The sequence below is a fragment of the Haplochromis burtoni genome, unplaced genomic scaffold, assembly GCF_018398535.1.
Source record: "Haplochromis burtoni strain Fernald_Lab_line unplaced genomic scaffold, NCSU_Asbu1 Contig_71, whole genome shotgun sequence".
Classification (NCBI taxonomy): Eukaryota; Metazoa; Chordata; class Actinopteri; order Cichliformes; family Cichlidae; genus Haplochromis; species Haplochromis burtoni.
The window spans coordinates 1,791,273-1,809,947 of record NW_024582432.1 but is presented as its reverse complement, the minus strand read 5'-3'; the positions used below and the strand labels follow the sequence as shown (position 1 = coordinate 1,809,947).

Genomic DNA, 18,675 nt, shown 5'->3' with positions numbered 1-18,675 from the left:
ATATATATATATATATAGATATATATATATATATATATATATATATATATATATAGATATATATATATATATATATAATACATATATATATATATATATATACATATATATATATACGTATCATCATATACATATTATATATATATAATATATATACTATATATATATATATATATATATATATACAAATAATAAAAATAAAAACACCCAGCACGCCCCTGCGGGCGGTTTATCCTTCAAGCTCGGGTCCTCTACCAGAGGCCTGGGAGCTTGAGGGTCCTGCGCAGTATCTTAGCTGTTCCCAGGACTGCGCTCTTCTGGACAGAGATCTCCGATGTTATTCCGGGATCTGCTGGAGCCACTCGCCTAGCTTGGGAGTCACCGCACCTAGTGCTCCGATTACCACGGGGACCACCGTTACCTTCACCCTCCACATCCTCTCGAGCTCTTCTCTGAGCCCTTGGTATTTCTCCAGCTTCTCGTGTTCCTTCTTCCTGATATTGCTGTCATTCGGAACCGCTACATCGATCACTACGGCCGTCTTCTTCTGTTTGTCTACCACCACTATGTCCGGTTGGTTAGCCACCACCATTTTGTCCGTCTGTATCTGGAAGTCCCACAGGATCTTAGCTCGGTCATTCTCCACCACCCTTGGGGGCATCTCCCATTTTGACCTCGGGACTTCCAGGTTATACTCGGCACAGATGTTCCTGTACACTATGCCGGCCACTTGGTTATGGCGTTCCATGTATGCCTTGCCTGCTAGCATCTTGCACCCTGCTGTTATGTGCTGGATTGTCTCTGGGGCATCTTTACACAGCCTGCACCTGGGGTCTTGCCTGGTGTGATAGACCCCAGCCTCTATGGATCTTGTACTCAGAGCTTGTTCTTGTGCTGCCATGATTAGTGCCTCTGTGCTGTCTTTCAGTCCAGCTTTGTCCAGCCACTGGTAGGATTTCTGGATATCAGCCACCTCCTCTATCTGCCGGTGGTACATACCGTGCAGGGGCCTGTCCTTCCATGATGGTTCCTCGTCTCCCTCCTCTTTCTTGGGTTTCTGCTGCCTGAGGTATTCACTGAGCACTCGGTCAGTTGGGGCCATCTTCCCAATGTATTCTTGGATGTTCCTTGTCTCATCCTGGACTGTGGTGCTGACACTCACCAGTCCCCGGCCCCCTTCCTTCCGCTTAGCGTACAGCCTCAGGGTGCTGGACTTGGGGTGAAACCCTCCATGCATGGTAAGGAGCTTTCTTGTCTTTATGTCAGTGGCTTCTATCTCCTCCTTTGGCCAGCCTATTACCCCAGCAGGGTACCTGATCACGGGCAGGGCGTACGTGTTGATGGCCCGGATCTTGTTCTTACCATTCAGCTGACTCCTCAGGACTTGCCTGACCCTCTGCAGGTACTTGGTGGTTGCAGCCTTTCTAGCGGCCTCTTCATGGTTCCCATTTCGCCTGCGGGATCCCCAGGTACTTGTAACTGTCCTCTATGTCTGCAATGTTGCCTTCTGGTAGTTCAATCCCCTCAGTTCTGACTACCTTCCCTCTCTTTGTTACCATCCGACTACACTTCTCCAGTCCGAACGACATTCCAATGTCATTGCTGTATAGCCTGGTAGTGTGGATCAGTGAATCGATGTCTCGTTCACTCTTGGCATACAGCTTGATGTCATCCATGTACAGGAGGTGGCTGACAACTGCTCCGTTCCGTAGTCGGTATCCGTAGCCAGTCTTGTTAATGATCTCACTGAGGGGGTTCAGGCCTATGCAGAACAGCAGTGGGGACAGAGCATCTCCTTGGTAGATCCCGCACTTGATGGTGACTTGTGCTATAGGGCTTCGGAGCGTGATGTCACGGGGGTGGGCGTGGAAAGGATTTTGGCCCGATTCACCATTTTGGGGGTCTAAGCTAGGAGCGATAGCATAGCCATGGTTCGTACTTGCTGTGTGCTCGGCTGCAATGTTCGATCTTACGACCGGCACGGGAATAAGGTTGGATTGTCTTTTTATGCTTTCCCAACCTGGAAGCAACATGAAGGAGCTCATGTATCGGATGTTACCAAACGAAGGCGTCTAGCCTGGATAGCAGCCGTGAGACGAGCTGATATCAAGTTCTGTTACGTCTCCAGATATCAGCTGGTGTGCTCACGACATTTTCATTCCGGTAAGTTCTAAATATGTTCTTATCACACTTTATAGCTGAATAATATTACCGTTGATGGTCTCGGAAGTTATAGAAATTGCGATCAAACATCGAATGGAGTGACTTTGCAGACATATGTGCTATGTAACGATTCGCTAATTGTTTCGCACAAATGTAGGGAAGCCTGCCTATGACACTGATTGGCGTTTATAATTTGCCCGATTATCAATGTGTTAATTTGCATCTACTATACAATTATGGGCACATAATATGATAACGATATTTTAACAGTTCAATGATAAAGATTTAACATTAATTATGGTGGGGGGTGGAAAATGGCTATGTCACTCGATGCACTCCAGCTGACGTACCTTAGTATGAATGACGACGTACTCAGATTTTGGCGGCTTGAAAATAGCCAAATCTTGCACCCAGCCATTTGTAAATTGTATATGCGCCTCCAGTGACTTGTAATTACGAAACTGGTTCGCAGTGTAAGCACTTACTCCACAAACAAGATAGGTGAAGATATCGGGGTAGGACAGTGGCGGTAAGTCGTCTGGGTCTTTACTCCACTGCCGTATGTCGTATGGGTCCAGATTTGCGATGCACTCAATTTTTTTCAAATACCGCTGCTTCGCCTCTGGACGCAATCGATCTCTATACCGTCCGTTTTCTTTCGAGCTGCTTTTAAGCGTGTTTCTTGTCGTAGTCGCCGTTCCAATACAGTGTATTTGTTTGGATCGTAGACCCCGAAAATGGAGCTGCGCTCCCACAATGCATTGCGGCGTGACGTCAACTCCGAAGCCCTATTGGTTGAGTTATATATATATGTGTGTTGTGTGTGTGTGTGTGTGTGTGTGTGTGTGTGGGTGTATGTATATGTGTATGTATATATATATGTATTTGTTCTTAGAGTCTCTTTTTTCTTGGAGGGCTTATGCGCATGTGCTTCTCATTTTTTTCTCTGTTTATTTATAGAAGCCATTCTGAGCTGAAGTGAGAGAAAACCCTGTTTACTGTAAATTCTGCTGCAGCAGCAAGAACTTTAAGAAGTGCTAGAACATTTCAAGATCCATATATATGGATGCATTGTACACAAAAGGAGCAGTTTATTACAGCTTTCTTATGGCCTGTATTTCTTTTCGTCCTTTTAGAATATTTTTGGAAGAGTTGTTCAGTTTTGGAGATATCAGCTGTAGAGATATCCACGTGAATAGAACTCATAGCGACAAATGTTTAATGTAGGAACTGTTTTATGTCTTCTAAACTAAACTAAAGCCTTAACTCATAACTGGGTTCATACTAAAACAATCTAGGTGGGTAAATATGAGTCCAGGCAAGAGGGAAGACCTATAAACCAGATTTGGATATAAATGTTCTCTATACTGATATATTGCATAAAGTACCTGTGATTTATAAAGAACTAGTTCCAAATTCTTCAGCTTCACCTTAAATGAATTACTACATGGTTGAAACAGTTGGATGGTCCAACTGGAAAATCAAACTAAGCACACGTCAATCATGTTAAGTGAAGCAAGTTAAGTTTCTGGAGTGGTCTTCCCAAAGCTTTGATGTTATCCCAATTGAAAATTTGTGGACTACGCTTATAGGCCAGGTCTGCCCCAAGAAACCATCCACCCCCTTCCGCTTTCACTGTACTACTGATTATACTGTAAGAAATATTACTCCACACTAGCTCGGCTGTGAGATATTTAGCAGCCACATTGAAGAGAGGAATAGGAATAATGTGAACATAATGTAGCACATATATGAGCGCATGTTGACTGAAGAAGAATGAAGAACAGAATACTCAGCATCATTTCCTCTCTAATCTAATCTTCTACATGATTAGTGTTTGTTTTGTTGTCAGCTGGATGCAGGCAGAGACATTAATGAAATAACAGATTAGACCTTTCCTTTTCTCATTGCTCATGGTATCATAATGAAATCTTCTATCAGTCTAGATTATCTGTGCTGTTCTGGAATAATTGTATCAGCTGAGTAATGAGAAAACATCCCTGCACATGCATGTTTTGTTCGAACGCCCCAGCTGTGAGGGAATATCTTGGTTGCAACACCATCTGCTGGATGTAAAATGCTAGAACCAAATGAAGTGCTTGGGCTTGCTTTGTTTTGGGGTTTTGTTTTTTGCTGTTGTAGCCAAATTAGTGCATAGATTTTCAAAATAAAAGTTGCTAATTGGCTTGTTTTTCTTCTTCATGGCAGGCGATGATCTCATGCGCTGTGTCGACCTTTATAATCAGTCACAGTCCAAATGGTTTGAAGAGATGGTCACCACAAGCCTGGTAAGAATGCATGAGTTTTACATGTGTTAGCATAATTTAGTCAAAGTAATATTTTGCGATTACTTAAAATGTCTGTACACCTTTAAAGGTGCTTTTTGGATTTACCTTCTGAAGAATTAACTGAAACTTTCACCACCAAGGGTAAAATGTTACCATTGGTTATTTCCAGTGTTGGGACTAACGCGTTATTAAGTAACGCGTTACAGTAACTACGTTATTATTGTGGTGGGTGCTATGAAGTTAATGATGTTGAACTTTATTTTGTTCATAAGTTATTAGAGTTGCCAACCGTCCCGTCTGGTATTCAGAGAAAATATTACGTTTCTTATTGAGGTGAAAAGGAACAGTTTGTCCCGTAATTCAGCTACAATGAAAAAGACACAAAGCTGGAGTTATTCTGTGTCTTTGCTGCACAGCTGCCTCTTCTTCTCTCATTCTCCCCCCTCCCTCTCCCGTTTCTACTTCAATCATGAAACTGATCAATGATCAGCTGATCGGCTCTCTTGTTTGTTTATCGCCCACTTTGCGCCAGAAAGAGGAAACCAGCGGATGTCGCGCTAAACAACAGCAGCACGTTTAAGCTTGATCAGCTGTTGTTAGAATTTATTTAATATTAATTTCTAGTATCAGCTGATGTTTGCTGGAGCCACAGCTGTAAAGCTGCTGGTCATGATATGGTTTGGTTATCTGGTGAGAGGGAAACATGAAGATGAAACCAGGAGATGTCCTTACTGAATCATCAGAGCTGTGATGGAGAAACAGGTTTACCTTTTAGGTGACATGAATGAGTTGAAGGGAAGTTATGAACTGTTTCTGAGAGACAAATAACACCAGGATCCTTTTTTAGGTAGCTGACAGCTGGTAACTGTGCAGGGGCGGGTCTAGCAAAGTGTTGCCAGGGGGGCATGTAGGGCATTAACAGGGAGAGGGGGGCACAAAGAAATACTTTTCTTTCTTATTCTCATTTAAAATGTCTAGCTTTTATTAAATAATTATCTGAATCTTACAACAAACGATTGATAGATTGATGCATATATACCATCAGAACAGTGTACATCACTGTCACAACAGTGTTTGTTTTCATTCAAAGGCTTTATGATTTTTCCTATAATGGTGGGCCGGTCTCTAGTCAAAATGCCCGGGCCAATTTTCTGTCCCAGTCCAGCCCTGTATGCAGCTCATCTGCAGTCTGGTGTTACCTACATCTTCCTATTCAGAAGGCAGAATTTCCGAGTTCTGAGTACAATCGAAAGCACCACGACTGCAGTTTTTGTGTTGGATGTAAAAGGCGCACATGACGCTGTGACGTAGGCTAGAATCATGGCAGCAGTCAATGACGGTCCAGGCGTGGGATTTCTCTCGTGGAAATATGCACATTATCTTTTCCTTTCTATTGGTAGGTGGCACAGTGCACTGTGGCAAGTAAGCAAGCTAGAAGACTGGCAAAGTTATGGAAGAAACACATTAACAAGAGAATTCTGAGTAAAACCAAAGTTACTTTCCCTAGTAACTAGTTACTTTGAAAGTAACGAGTAACTTGAAGTAACTGAGTTACTTTTGAGAGAAGTAACTAGTAATGTAACTAAGTTACTATTTTAAAGTAACTTACCCAACACTGGTTATTTCTAATATGTCATTTTAAATGCACTCATGCTTCCATAGTGCCTTTCAACTCAATGTGAGCAAAGTGCTCTGTACTACAAAGTCTTATTCACACAAGCATTCATACAGTGCTTTTAGCTATATATAAAAACTTTTTTTGCCCACTTCCAGGCCTCCATTGTGATTAAAAACAGGCCCCTTAATGACTTGCCTGGCTAAATAAAGATTATGGTCACTTATTACACCATCCTGTGGTACAAGTTAGTATTAATGTTGGGTATTAACTTTAATTAACCTTTAATACCCAACATATAAGTTTGTTTGTTTTTTTGCATTTTTACATCTATTTCAGGGTTTTGTGGTTCATTGTGTGCTAGTTTGATCTGAAATTACTCTTTTTTTTTTTTCTTTTTATCCATTCCATTCAGTTTCCTAATAGTGAATTTCCAAATGAGTTTTGCGAATTCACTGCACTGCACTTGATGCTGAATTTCGGTAACTTCTCTGTGACTCAGCTGTTAAAACTGATCTTTTTCTCAGGAGCTGGAACGACTGGAGGTCGAGCGGGTGGAGATGATCAGACAGCATCTTTGCCAGTACACCACCCTTCGACATGAGACAGACATGTTCAACCAAAGTGTAAGTGCAACATCTGCTGTCTTTTGCAAGCAACAGGTAGTATACACCAAGGCGTCATTCATCCATCCATCCATCTGTTCTCTTCCACTTATCCAACTCAGGGTCTATCCCAGCTAGCATAGGGCAAGAGGTGGGGTGGCCCCATTCATATGGGAGTTACAACACATATGAGAGGTGGACTCATTTATATAGTACCAGCTGTGATCTGTGCTTCCCAAATAAATTATACCTGGGTTCAGGGCTAGGGCCTCTGCTGGGCTTGTTCTATTACTTAGGGTCTAATAGCCTGATTGCATAGTTACCTCACTAGTAGCAGCAGAGGGAGGCAAAGAGCTACTTTCTCTGAGTGACTGAAGCATGAAGAAGAGGCTAAAGTTTCTTGTTTGACGTTTCAGCTGTTGTTTGTTCTTTCAGACCATGGAGCCAGTGGATCAGCTACTGCAGTGTGTGGACCCAACCAAAGACAGAGAAACGTGGGTACGGGAGAATAAAACTGGAGAAATTCGCCCAGTGGACATCGAGATCTGATATCGGCGCTATCTGATTAACTCGCACCCAGATACAGCAAGCTCGAGGCTCCGTGCCGGAGGAGAGGAAGTCTGTGCTGGGATCTTCCCCCTCCCACGCATGCACACACTGATCTGTATGTGATTCCTAACAGACTGAGGGATGGTCAGTTTGTGCTGAGCTATTCTTTACGTCCTGACAGCCCCCCTGCTGACAATGATATCAGTGTCTGAGGGAGTTTTTTGAGGGATGACGAGACCTGTCATAGTTTTGTGTTATACAAGCTGTTACTCGGCACAGTGAATGGGAACTTTATGTATATTCTTTAGTAAAGGATGCTTAGGTGAGGCAAATGTTTAAGAAGCACCAACATGTTGTAAGTGTTGAATAGCTTTATGTTAGGCAGAAGTGTAATGCTAATACTCCAGAAATGCAATGATTTAACAGATGCTGCTAAGCAAACTGCATTCAGAAAAAAAGAGTTGCTCTGTTACTTTGTAGCAGAATGAAGTACTTTAATGTCTCCAGTGTGTACATGGTGACTTTGCTAGACTCCACTCTTTAGTTACTGTTGCTAGATCTAATTTTAATTAAAAACAAAATGCAGCTTATTATGGCAGTGGTGTTTGAAGGTAAAGTTTTTTTTTCTAATAGTGGGTCTTCGGTTCAATCTATGGTAAAAAAAAAAAAGCAGGCTTCTCTTTTGTAACACAGCTGTCGCAAGTGTTCAGTTGATCCACATCTGCAGACTCTCACATTCTGTGGAAAATCAATGCGAGCCTCCCACCTAAACCCACCAGAAACTGATGGCTTCTTTTCATACAATGACTTTATTTAATGAGGCCAAGCTAAATTTTACTTCACACCAAGTGCTGTTCCTCAAAATTTGGCTCTTCTGTTATTGTACACACAAACAATTTAAGCAGGGGACATGAATCCCATTAAAGATTCAGACACAGTTAATAAATGGTGGGAAATCAGATGCTTTATGGGACTGCCACCAACAAGCTGCATTTCATAAACTATGACTGGCAGTAACTGATCATCACACTTAGGAGTTGGGCAATAGCCAACGGTGAATTCCTGAGGACTAAAATCCCAAATCTGGCAACACTTCACAAATCTAATTTTCTCCTTTTTTAAATTTCTAATAAGAATTTTAAATCAGCCAGTTGCACTTTACATTCAGATGATTTTTAATCAACTTTTACTGTAAATTGCTGTTCATATACAAAGACATCTAAACACAAGTTGCTACAGACTTGTTTTTGGTTATGTTCATGAAGCATAACTGTGACATATATGTGTAAATATGTTTTAAGGTGATTTGCTCTGAAAGGGGATCGTAGTGGAAAGAATGTAAAATAGATTAAATAGTAGATTTTTACAGAAAACATACGGTAGATATTTGGTACTGATAATATATTAAACATACAAGTGCTTTATACACAAGAAAACATCTCTAACAGTATGATAGAGTTTTGGAATATGAATCATTTGCTTCAGTTGGATTTGGTAACCGTACTGCAGAAGCTAACTGCCATACCAAATGTTCTTGTCCAGTATTACTGCTTAGTACTGCTTGACTGCTAAAAGGAGACAAATGAGATGTTTTTGTACATTAACAGCTAAAAGTTGTCATTTTTCATTAATAAAATGGAAATACGTATCTCATGTCTCAATGCGTTGCTTTGTGGTTTGTTTGTTTCCAAAAAATGAAGAAAGAAAAAAGCAAGAAAACAGAGTTAATGGGGGGGAAAAAAGGTCTTTTATTTCCTTAAAAAAAATTCACATTCAACAGCATATTTGGTCAGGTCTTGTGACAGGTTTAGTCAGTGAAAAGTTCAGACAGATGCATTTGAAATCTGAAAATACACTGACATTAATGGCCTAAACTACTCCATGTGCTGACAGCACCCCAGCAACACTTTATGATAGTGACTGAAGTCATTTATAAGGCAAAAGTTAATCATGAAAAAAAGTGTTTTGTATTTAAGTCACCACTTATATACGGACTCAAAAACTTCCCTTTAGCCTCTCGCATGTATGGTTTAATAAATACTGCAGCCAATTTGAACCTTATTTATCTTAAAGGTTGTCACGGATTTGCTTAAATGAAGGAAATCTTGACTACAAACAGTAGTTTCCTGATGATCACATCGGAAAAAGAGAGCCGGAATAAATACAAAATGCAGATTTTAAATAATGAGCTTATTTACTAAGAGGAACAACATCCTTCCTGGAAATGTATGAAAAACGCTCCATCCCAAGTAACTGCCCCTCAAACCAGTTACTATGTTTGAGGGGCAGTTACTTTTTCACATAGCCCCCGGTGCTTTTGTTTACTTTTTTCCTTAATAAATGAAATCATCATGTAAAAACTGTATTTTCTGTTTACTTCAGTTACTTTTGTCCACGTGTGTTTGATCTGAAACATGAGTGTGTGACAAATATTTGAAAATCTAAGAAATCAGGAAGTGTAAATACTAATGCTAGCAGGCTTGATTAGCAAGCTGCATCCATAAACTCTGCATGTTTACAGAAAGAGAAGGATATCTGCTAAAGCACAAATGTCTGGAATAGCCTCAGCCACCCCGTATATATGTCAGTACAGTAAAGTTGCACATTTTGATTTGGAAGTCTGTAGTGGATTGACTTGCTTTTTGAACAGCCTCGTGTGGCCATTAGAGGAACTGCAGTTTCTGGGTGCCAGCTTTATTTTGTAACTATTGATGCTTTGTCTTGTCTGGCTTTTTATGTATTAAACAAATACAATATCTCATATAAAATGGTGTGTTCCAGACTGAGAATCAGCCTGAGGATTGTTCTTTAGATATTTGGAAATCTGGAACACTTAGAAATACATTTATTAGTTTTTACATACAAATGTTACAGTATAAATGGATAAAAAGGGGATATAAAGCTGGAATGTGTCAGGGCTATGAGCTTTCACTCAGAGAGGAAGCCACAAGTACATTGTAGAAAACGCAACAGGAATGTACAGCATACACAAAAAAAAGTCAGGTTCCACCCATGGAACCTTTTGGATGTTTCAAACTTCATACTGTACCATGCTTCACTTCTGGGGGATGATGGTGAAATTGAAGCCATGCTCCTAATCAATCATGAGCTTCTTGAGGGAGTTGAGATAGGCTGGGATGAGGGAGCTGACTGACTCCTCGTCATCGTTGAGGATCTCCTCCGCCTTCCGAGCCCACTGAACTGGGTGACCGGACTCGGCCTGGGTACGGAGTGCTGTAACCCTGTTAGAACAGACACAGGCCTTAGAGTCAGAACAAGTACTTAGTAGAAGAGGCTAACATGGAGTTATTATTTAATAAACCGCGTAATACACCTGATAATATACTGTTCCAGAGAATACTTACGGAGGAGTATCCCTTGCCGAAGCTTCCTCTGTTCTTGGTCCTAATCTTGGTGAGCGCTGATTCAGCAATGTCCGCCCTCTCTTCGGCATCATCCAGCTCGTGCACGGTCTTCCTGTACTTTGCCAGGTTCATGTTAGCTTGTTCCTCCTGAAGTGACAGCAGTGTGAGTTAAAGCCCACAAACACCATGCTTGGAAACGTGTTCAGAGTAAGAGGATGAGGTGACGTACGGCCTCCTCTACTTGTCTCTTGTAGGCCTTCATCTTGTTTTGCAGCCTCTCCACCAGCTCCTGCATCCTCTGCTGGTTCTTCTGGTCCTCCTCCGACTGGAACAGCAGTTCCTTCAGCCGACGCTCGTTCTTCCGCAGCGTCTTCACTGTCTCAGCGTGCCGCTTTTGTTCAGACTCCAGCTCCAGCTCCAGCTCCTTCACCTGCATGCAAAGAGTATCTACTATTGTGTGCAGGAAGGCTTCATATTTATCCACTGAGTGTTTAGTGAAGACACACTCTGTTACAATTTGTTATTTGTCAAAAGTTCCATAAGAGCAGAAATGTACTGCAGGCCAGACAACCAATACTCAATAACATACAGCTCATAACTTTGTTTTGTCATATTTCTGCATATGCCAGTGTGCTACATGCAAAGGCATGTGCAAATGGCTAGCCACTAGCATGTAAATATAAATCCTTAATCCCTCTAATTAGTTTTTATATCATTTTATTATATTGTAAAAATAAAGAATGGTTTAGAAACATCACCTTTAGGAGGATTTTCTTGCAGGTCTGACTTTTTATGTTTTTATGTACTTTAGGGTAACGGTTCAAATAAGTTCCAGGAGGCAGCATTTTCATGAAGCCTGCCCTGTAGCAAGATTTTCTTCTGGAAGAAATTTAAACTACAGCAGTATTGATGATTAATCGACTTTACACATTGAATTACTTTATAAGTCTAACAGGTAAGTACTTCTTCTGTGCAGACACTTATAGCAGGGATACTCGTGACCACACTAGCTAAAGTAACTGCACATATCCCAGAGCAGTTGCTTCACAGCTCCAACATTGTGAGGCTAAAAAGAAGCGAAACAGTTCAGGCATTCTGACATGTTTGTGTGTACCTTTCCCTCCAGCTTCTGGATGATCTTCTTTCCTCCTTTCAGAGCCATCTGCTCAGCTTCCTCCAGTCTGCTGCTCATCTCTTTGATCTGGGCTTCCAGTCCTTTCTTCACTCTCTCCAGGTGGAGCGTGTGCTCCTGCTCTAGACGCAGCTCCTCCCCAACTCGTGCAAGCTGACAGAACAGAACATCCGTTTCCAGCGTTACCGACCTCGTCTGTATTAATCTGCTGTGTGCTTCGACATGGAGTCATCTCATGTGTTTTACCTCACAGGTGGCCTTCTTAGCTTTGTCTGTGCATCCTCTCATCTCGGCCTGGAGCTCCTCGTGCTCCTGCTGCACAGTCTGGAGATCCACCTCCAGCTTCCTCCTCCCGCTGAGAGCCGACTGGAACTGGACACACATCAGGAAGTCTGTGAGTGTATGTGGGTCCGGTTAGAATGAGTGAAACAGAAGCAGAGGCACCGTGTAATACCTGGTTGTTGAGATCGCTGTATTTCTCCCCGGACTCTTGCAGTTCTATCTCCAGAGCCTTTCGGGCCCTCTCGGCGCTCTCCAGGGCCGCGTGGGTCCCCTCACCCTCGCTGACCAGCAGAAAGCAGCGTCGCTCCATGGCCACCTGCTCCTCCCTGCACTCCTCGTGGCTCCTCACTTCCTCCTCCAGCTGAGCCTGCAGCTCCTGTGACAGACACTTGCTCTGTGAGCAGGGTGGTGTAGAAAACACTTACTGTACTTGCCGAATGTTGTGAACAGACCTTGATCTGTTGCTGCATCTTCTTGCTGTTCTTGCTGAGCTCTGTGTTGCTCTTGGTGAGCAGGTCCACCTGCAGTTCCAGCTCATTGATGTCAGCCTCCAGTTTCTTCTTCAGTTTCAGTGCCTCCGACTTCCCTTTCACCCCTACATCCAGACTGGCCTGCAGGGATTCTAACGCCCTCTGGTGGCTTTTTCTAACGTTGGGCATGAGGGAACAAGATGAAAAACATTGTCTTAGATAAACAGCAAAATAAAGATAAGTGCCAAAAATGAGCTCTAATGGCCACTTAAGGGTTCTGTTCATTCTCCTCTGTGTTCATGAATCTTTAGCTTTCATAAAAACTTTGAGAAAAAGTTCTGTTCTAGATTTAGATGCTTACTTAAGGAAACAAATTAAGAAGCTAATGATTATGCTCATCAGAGTTAGCCACTTAGACTTGGAGCGTACACCTGGTAGTTGGGCTGGATCTCTTACCAAAAACCAGCTGCTCTAGATTTGGCTGGACTAGACCACGAGCACCTCTTTCAAAGGGTCTCAGTGTGGCTTATTTGGTTTGCACTAGAGTGCAATTACCATGTTCACTTCTGCACAAACGAACCACATCAAGGGGGAAAGTTACCCAAAGTTTAAATAGACTAAACCCTGTTCCAGTGTCATGTGTAACTGTGTATTATCTGCAAACTTTAAAAAGAAACATTATGGTGGAGAAAAACAGAATGCAGAGAAACATGAAGGATGAGAGGAAGCTGAGGTACCTCGCAGCCTCCGCCTCTTCCTCCTTCTCCTGTAGTCGGCGCTCCAGGTCTGCTTTCGCCTGAGACAACTCGAGCTGCAGCCTCAGCACTTTGGTCTCCTCAGCCTGGCAAAACCGGAGGAATGAAGAAGAAACGCACAATTTACAAACGACAAGCTTCAAATATTGGAGCAAATCTAGACTTGATAAAGCACTCACCTCCAGTGCGGCCTCAGATTCCTCCAGCGAGGCCTGGAGCTCTTCTTTCTCCATCTCAATTTTCTTTTTTGCTTTCTGGAGCTCATGCACGCTCTTGCCTCCATCGGACAGCTGCTCTGTCAGGTCTGCTACCTCCTCTTTGGGACAAAGAAGAACTTGCATATGAGGCAATCCAAGACAGGCAGCTGTATGTTCATTCAGCCCTCACATGTGCGCCGTCATACCCTGGTAGGCCTTGTTCTCCCTGCGCAGAGCCTCTAGCTGCTCCAGAGTCTCTTCATGAGCCGTCTTGAGTTTGAAGAGCTCGCTGGCGTGTTGCCTGCTCTCCTTCTGGCAGCCCTCTACCTCGGCAACCAGCTCCTCACACTTCTCTTTCCAGTCTCCAAGCTGCTTTTCCAGGACCCTCTGCTTCTTATCCAGAGCCTGCCCACAGCTGCTGGCCTAAGGCAGGGACCATACACTGCTATAACACCAAAGCTTTATGGCAAGGCATCAAATAAATGAGTATATAACGAGCCGCTCTGTCTACCTCCTCCAGGTCCATACAGAGCTCTTCCACCTCTCCCTGCAGCCTCTGCTTGGTTTTCTCCAGTGAGGAAAATTTTGCCTGGGTGGCCTCCACGGCCTCCTCAGCCTCCTGAAGCCTGCTTGCCAGCTTCTTCCTGTGACACACGTATGATTTGGACTTCTGAGACACATTACAGGCTCAATTCAAGGCATCACACCTCGCCAGATGAAGATGATAGCTGCCAGTATCAACACCACGTACTTGGTCTCCTCTAGCTCGTCTGCATGCTGGATGGTGTCGGCCTCGTGTTTGGTCCTCCAGTGCGTCACCTCACTGTTGAGTTTGGAGACGAGGCGCTGCATCTCCTGCTTGCTCTCCTGCTCCTCCTCCAGCTGCTCCCTCAGCACCTCACAGTCCTGCCGCACTGAGCTCAGAGTGCTGCTGACCCCCTGCTTACACTGGCAACACCAGCGAAGAGACACACTTTGAGCACAGTGTAAAGCCCAGAAATGTAACACAAATCTGTGCTAACACACTGACTCACTTCACTCATGGTTGTTAAAAGGTTTTTTAACCTGTTTGGAGCACAAGCACAATATAAAAGCTGAACTAACGTACAAAGCTTTGATAAAATGACACATCCGTTTGGGACATAGAGGTGTCGGTTAGTCTGCCCATCTTTTTGTCTCTTCTTGATTACACTCACTATTTGTATGTCTATATATATTGCATATTTAAAATTGCATATTTGAAACATTTCATATGCTGAGAGTAAAGTGTACCAGTGTCAAATTCCTTCTTTGTGTACACAAACTTAGCCGAATAAAGGTGATTCTGATTCTGATCATCTATGATTGCATGCATAATACTCTTCTTAGACAAGGAGGCTCACACTCACACTTCCCCATTACCTTTCACCAGACCGACTAAATCCGAAGATTGTCCATTAATCAACCTTGACACTCATTTCCACCTGCTTCATCCTGTCTGCAGTTTCTTCTTCACCTCTCCTGTGCACAGTAGAGGTGCACTTGCCTGTTACTTTGGATGGTTGACCCGAGGTGTTTAAAATCATCCACCTACAATACCTCTCCACTTGTGTCTCCAGCATCCCACCTGCCTCGCTCTCATTCCCATGCACATAGATTCTGTCTTGCTTCTTCTGACTTCCTCTCCAGCGCACATCTCCACCTCTCTAGACTCTCTCCCAAATCTTACCAAAAACAATCAGTCTAATAGCCTCACAAAGGCAACCACATTCACAGAACACGCTATAATAGTAGAAAAGTTTTAAATACTAAGTTTGTGTAACTAACTCTATTGAATAAGCCTACTTTAAACTGCAAAACAGACAAAAAGTATGTGTTTTTGCTTTATGTTCAAAACACAGACCTTGACCTCCTCATCAAGCTGTTTCTTCAGCTCCTCCACTTGTGACTGGAGGAGAGTCTTGGATCGGGTCAGCTGGCTCACTCTGGTCTCTGCCTCCTCCATCTGTCGACTCACGTCGGCATTATCAGCTGACAGGACACACAGGAGCACCGGTTAATGATGCACTGTAGCATGCAGCAGAATTCAGACACCATACACAAACAATGGGATTATTTAGCTACAAAAGGCAGATGCAGTTTAAGACGTTCATATAGAATAGCAACGTGGTGGCAAAGCAAAGACACGTCTTCCAGGAAGTTACATTTATTTTATTTCAGTGTTCGAAAAATAATATTTTATATTATTATGAGCTCATATGGGAGAAATGCAAAAAGAGCTGTGTAATGTCTTAGTGTAGCATAAAATGCTGTGTCAAATAGACACCATGTCAGTGTCTCTGCGAGACTTCTTGGAGACATTTTCACTAGAAAACCTGGAGACAAGGTCCTCAGAGTCTTAAATGAAAGATGTGATCGTGTTGCATTAGAGGACACATCTGCAGTTTTTCTGGTGCTTTACTCTCATTTGGGATTTGTTCTAATTTTGATTGACCTTCCTTCCTGCTTTGGTAAACTTAATGTAATTAAAATGTACATATGCATACTTGATCTTATCCTAACAACACATTCGTTTTCTGCCTAAATAGTTTGCTTTTTAGATCTTTTCCCAAATCTCCTGAGGACAAGTGGTCAGGAGGGCTTAGTCAGTCAGGTTTGTCGTTGGCAAAATATAAAAGAAAGAATTACTCAAAAATTTTTTAGAAATTACTGACAGTCTTTTTTCCTAACAACGGATCTTTTTTATTCTTAAAATATGAATATGAAATATGAGTTCATACCACCACCATCTTTTGTGTCAATCGTTAACTAGTTGTCATCAAAATATATTATTTTTACATGCACAAAATCTACTGGGAGCCAGTTTTAGTGAATTAAGGCTGCATGTAACATCCCGGAGAAGATCACTTTAACCTTAAAGTATATGCATCAAGCTTTGCCTACTTGTAAGACAGAAAGAAACTGATTAAGAAAACTTGCAACTGGGTTTGTACCTTGCTCAAGGTCATTAGGCATGCAGACTGGGACCGAACCACTAACCTTCCAGTCAGTAGCTGATCTGCTCTAACGCCTGAGCCACAGCCACTGACAGGATGGGAAAATGGGATTTCTGAATGACTTTCTGTAATTGCTCATGTCCCACAGGTGTAACATTGTTTTACCTGTGAGTCTGTTCTTGGCCACACTGATCTCAGTGAGCGTCCTCTGCAGGTCGTCTCCTCTCCTGTTGGCCTCAGACAGCTGCTCCTCCAGCTTCTTCATCTGGCTGTCAGAGGATGCCTGGGGCACAGTAACATCACAGCACATTAGGTCACACTCAAGGCAATTACAAAAGTCTGTGACGTTGCTGTCTTGTTCAAAATACAGATAAGGTCCATGTGATCTCAGATCCTGACCTTGGCCTTCTGTAAACTGTCCAGTGAAGCAGCTAGGTCATCCACCTCCATCCTCAGGTTCTGCTTCTCCTTATCCAGTTTGGCTCTGGTCCTCTGCAGAGCTTCACACTGCTCTGTGAGCTCTGTGACGGCGTCGCTGTGCCGCTTCCTCAGAGACACAGCCTGAGCTTCAGACTGGGCAGAGGACTCCTCCAAGTCTCGTCTCAGGCGCTGCAGCTCTGCATCTCGCTTCTTATTCACCTCCATCTGTTCGACACACACAGGAAGTAATTTAAGTTAGATTTTCCAGGCAGTGCCCTGGAAATCTTCTTCGTGTACTAGCATTTAGCTGTACAATCTGGGATTATTTATGAGGGAAATTATGTAGTCCTGAAGTGTGCAGCTCGACAGTGTTTGTGTGCTGGTAGTTTACCTGTGAGGCGGTGACTCCTCCTGCTTCTTCAAGGCGATCTGTGAGATCATCCAGTTCTCTGGTGAGATCAGCTCTCTGCTTCTCCACCTGCCATAAACACAACAGTTAAAGAAGGATATCGGACAACAAAATTATACAATATAATGCAAAGATTTCTGGGTAAAAGTGCCGTGAGCTATCTGTCCATCATTATGGGATCTGAAACCCTTTATACTCTTTATACTTTGGCTCTTTACCTCACTTTGATTCACCCTTCTTCTTATTATGTTTTGGTTTGAACCACTCATCAGAAAATCTTGTGTTTTAGCTGCTAGTTGTTAACTTTGTCTGTTTGCTTTTTGGTGCTGAAAACAGCTTTCTGCTGCTAATGGAGTGAAAATAGTGACTATAAAAATAAAGGTAATAAAGCAACAATAATGGGCAAAAGGAAGCTAAAGGATTCAAACCAGAGAAACTCTACAGTTACCTCCCAGTGACTCCTTTCACTACCAGTGACTCCTTTCTCATTATATCTACTAATACCAGCTGTCGAAAATTTAACTGAAAACTGAAATGAAGTGAATGAGAATCTGCATCTCTATGTCTGAGGCCTCTGCCCTCAGCTGGAAAAGGTTGTAGCGTCCTCTCTGGGTCAGGGACAAATTGCTGCTCCAAGTGATGGAGTTCAAGTATCTCAGGTCGTTGTTTAAGAGCGAGCGGGAGACTGACAGACGGATTGGGGCCACAGCTGCAGTGACGTGGACGAGCGTAAAAGTGAAGCTGTTGATTTAGAGATTGTGGATACCTGCACCAGAAATGAGCTTTCTCTGACAGGTGGCTGGTGTCTCTCTTACAGACAGGGTGAGGATTTCAGTTATTCAGAGGGGCTCTGAGTAGAAAGAAGCTATCTGAGGTGGTTCAGGCATCACCCACCAGGCGAAGGCCTCAGGGCAAACCCAGGACACGCTGGAGAGATTACATCTCTTGGCTGGCGTGGGAATACCTTGGTTCCCCCTGGATAAGCTAAAGATGGTGGCTAAGGACAGGGACGTTTTGGCTTATATACTTAGGTAGCAGCCCCCAGCACTAGATAAACAGAAGATGGATGGATTGACAACTACCAAAAAGTCCTAAAACTTAAGTGGCTTACTGAAGCAGTATCAGCATATATACCCAAACTTTTTCTAGATTTCTGGTAACGCTTTTGATATAATATAAATAAAGTACTAAGAATAGATATGTTCTGACATTATGAGACACATAAGATCATTAACTATGATTACCTTCTACAAACAAAATCCCGGCTCCACTAGTAGAAGAAAACTGATTATATATCAGTTTATACACAGTGTAATAAAACTTGACAGTACATACCCTCATCTCATGCTCAAACATGGAACAGCACACATGGAATGAGTTTATTATACTGGTCCATTATATGCACAAACAACAACTGGTGCTCTGTAATTAAAAACACTTATTTTTTTAT

The 18,675-nt window shown here is 42.8% G+C and overlaps 2 protein-coding genes across 6 annotated transcripts in view; one reads left to right on the top strand and one right to left on the bottom strand.

Annotated features, from left to right (window-relative positions):
- gas7b (growth arrest-specific 7b) overlaps positions 1-8,877 on the top strand; it is a 65,435-nt gene extending 56,558 nt beyond the window's left edge. Inside the window, exons 12-14 of the mRNA XM_005923766.3 lie at positions 4,372-4,451; positions 6,594-6,692; positions 7,107-8,877. Of these exons, the coding sequence (XP_005923828.1) occupies positions 4,372-4,451; positions 6,594-6,692; positions 7,107-7,220 (293 nt within the window). The 3' untranslated portion in view covers positions 7,221-8,877. The remainder of the gene's footprint in view (positions 1-4,371; positions 4,452-6,593; positions 6,693-7,106) is intronic.
- Positions 8,878-8,944: 67 nt separating this feature from the next.
- LOC102289074 (myosin-16) overlaps positions 8,945-18,675 on the bottom strand; it is a 52,493-nt gene continuing 42,762 nt past the window's right edge. For 4 of the 5 annotated variants that reach the window (XM_042221663.1, XM_042221662.1, XM_042221661.1 and 1 more), the window contains 16 exons: positions 17,208-17,294; positions 16,796-17,041; positions 16,562-16,679; positions 15,304-15,431; positions 14,173-14,369; positions 13,933-14,065; positions 13,628-13,844; positions 13,404-13,540; positions 13,207-13,310; positions 12,452-12,644; positions 12,172-12,375; positions 11,964-12,089; positions 11,700-11,870; positions 10,815-11,015; positions 10,586-10,732; positions 8,945-10,462 (listed from right to left, as the gene is read on the bottom strand). In XM_042221663.1, the coding sequence (XP_042077597.1) occupies positions 10,382-10,462; positions 10,586-10,732; positions 10,815-11,015; positions 11,700-11,870; positions 11,964-12,089; positions 12,172-12,375; positions 12,452-12,644; positions 13,207-13,310; positions 13,404-13,540; positions 13,628-13,844; positions 13,933-14,065; positions 14,173-14,369; positions 15,304-15,431; positions 16,562-16,679; positions 16,796-17,041; positions 17,208-17,294 (2,490 nt within the window). In that variant the 3' untranslated portion in view covers positions 8,945-10,381. The remainder of the gene's footprint in view (positions 10,463-10,585; positions 10,733-10,814; positions 11,016-11,699; positions 11,871-11,963; positions 12,090-12,171; positions 12,376-12,451; positions 12,645-13,206; positions 13,311-13,403; positions 13,541-13,627; positions 13,845-13,932; positions 14,066-14,172; positions 14,370-15,303; positions 15,432-16,561; positions 16,680-16,795; positions 17,042-17,207; positions 17,295-18,675) is intronic. The other variant, XR_006054503.1, reaches the window with a different exon arrangement.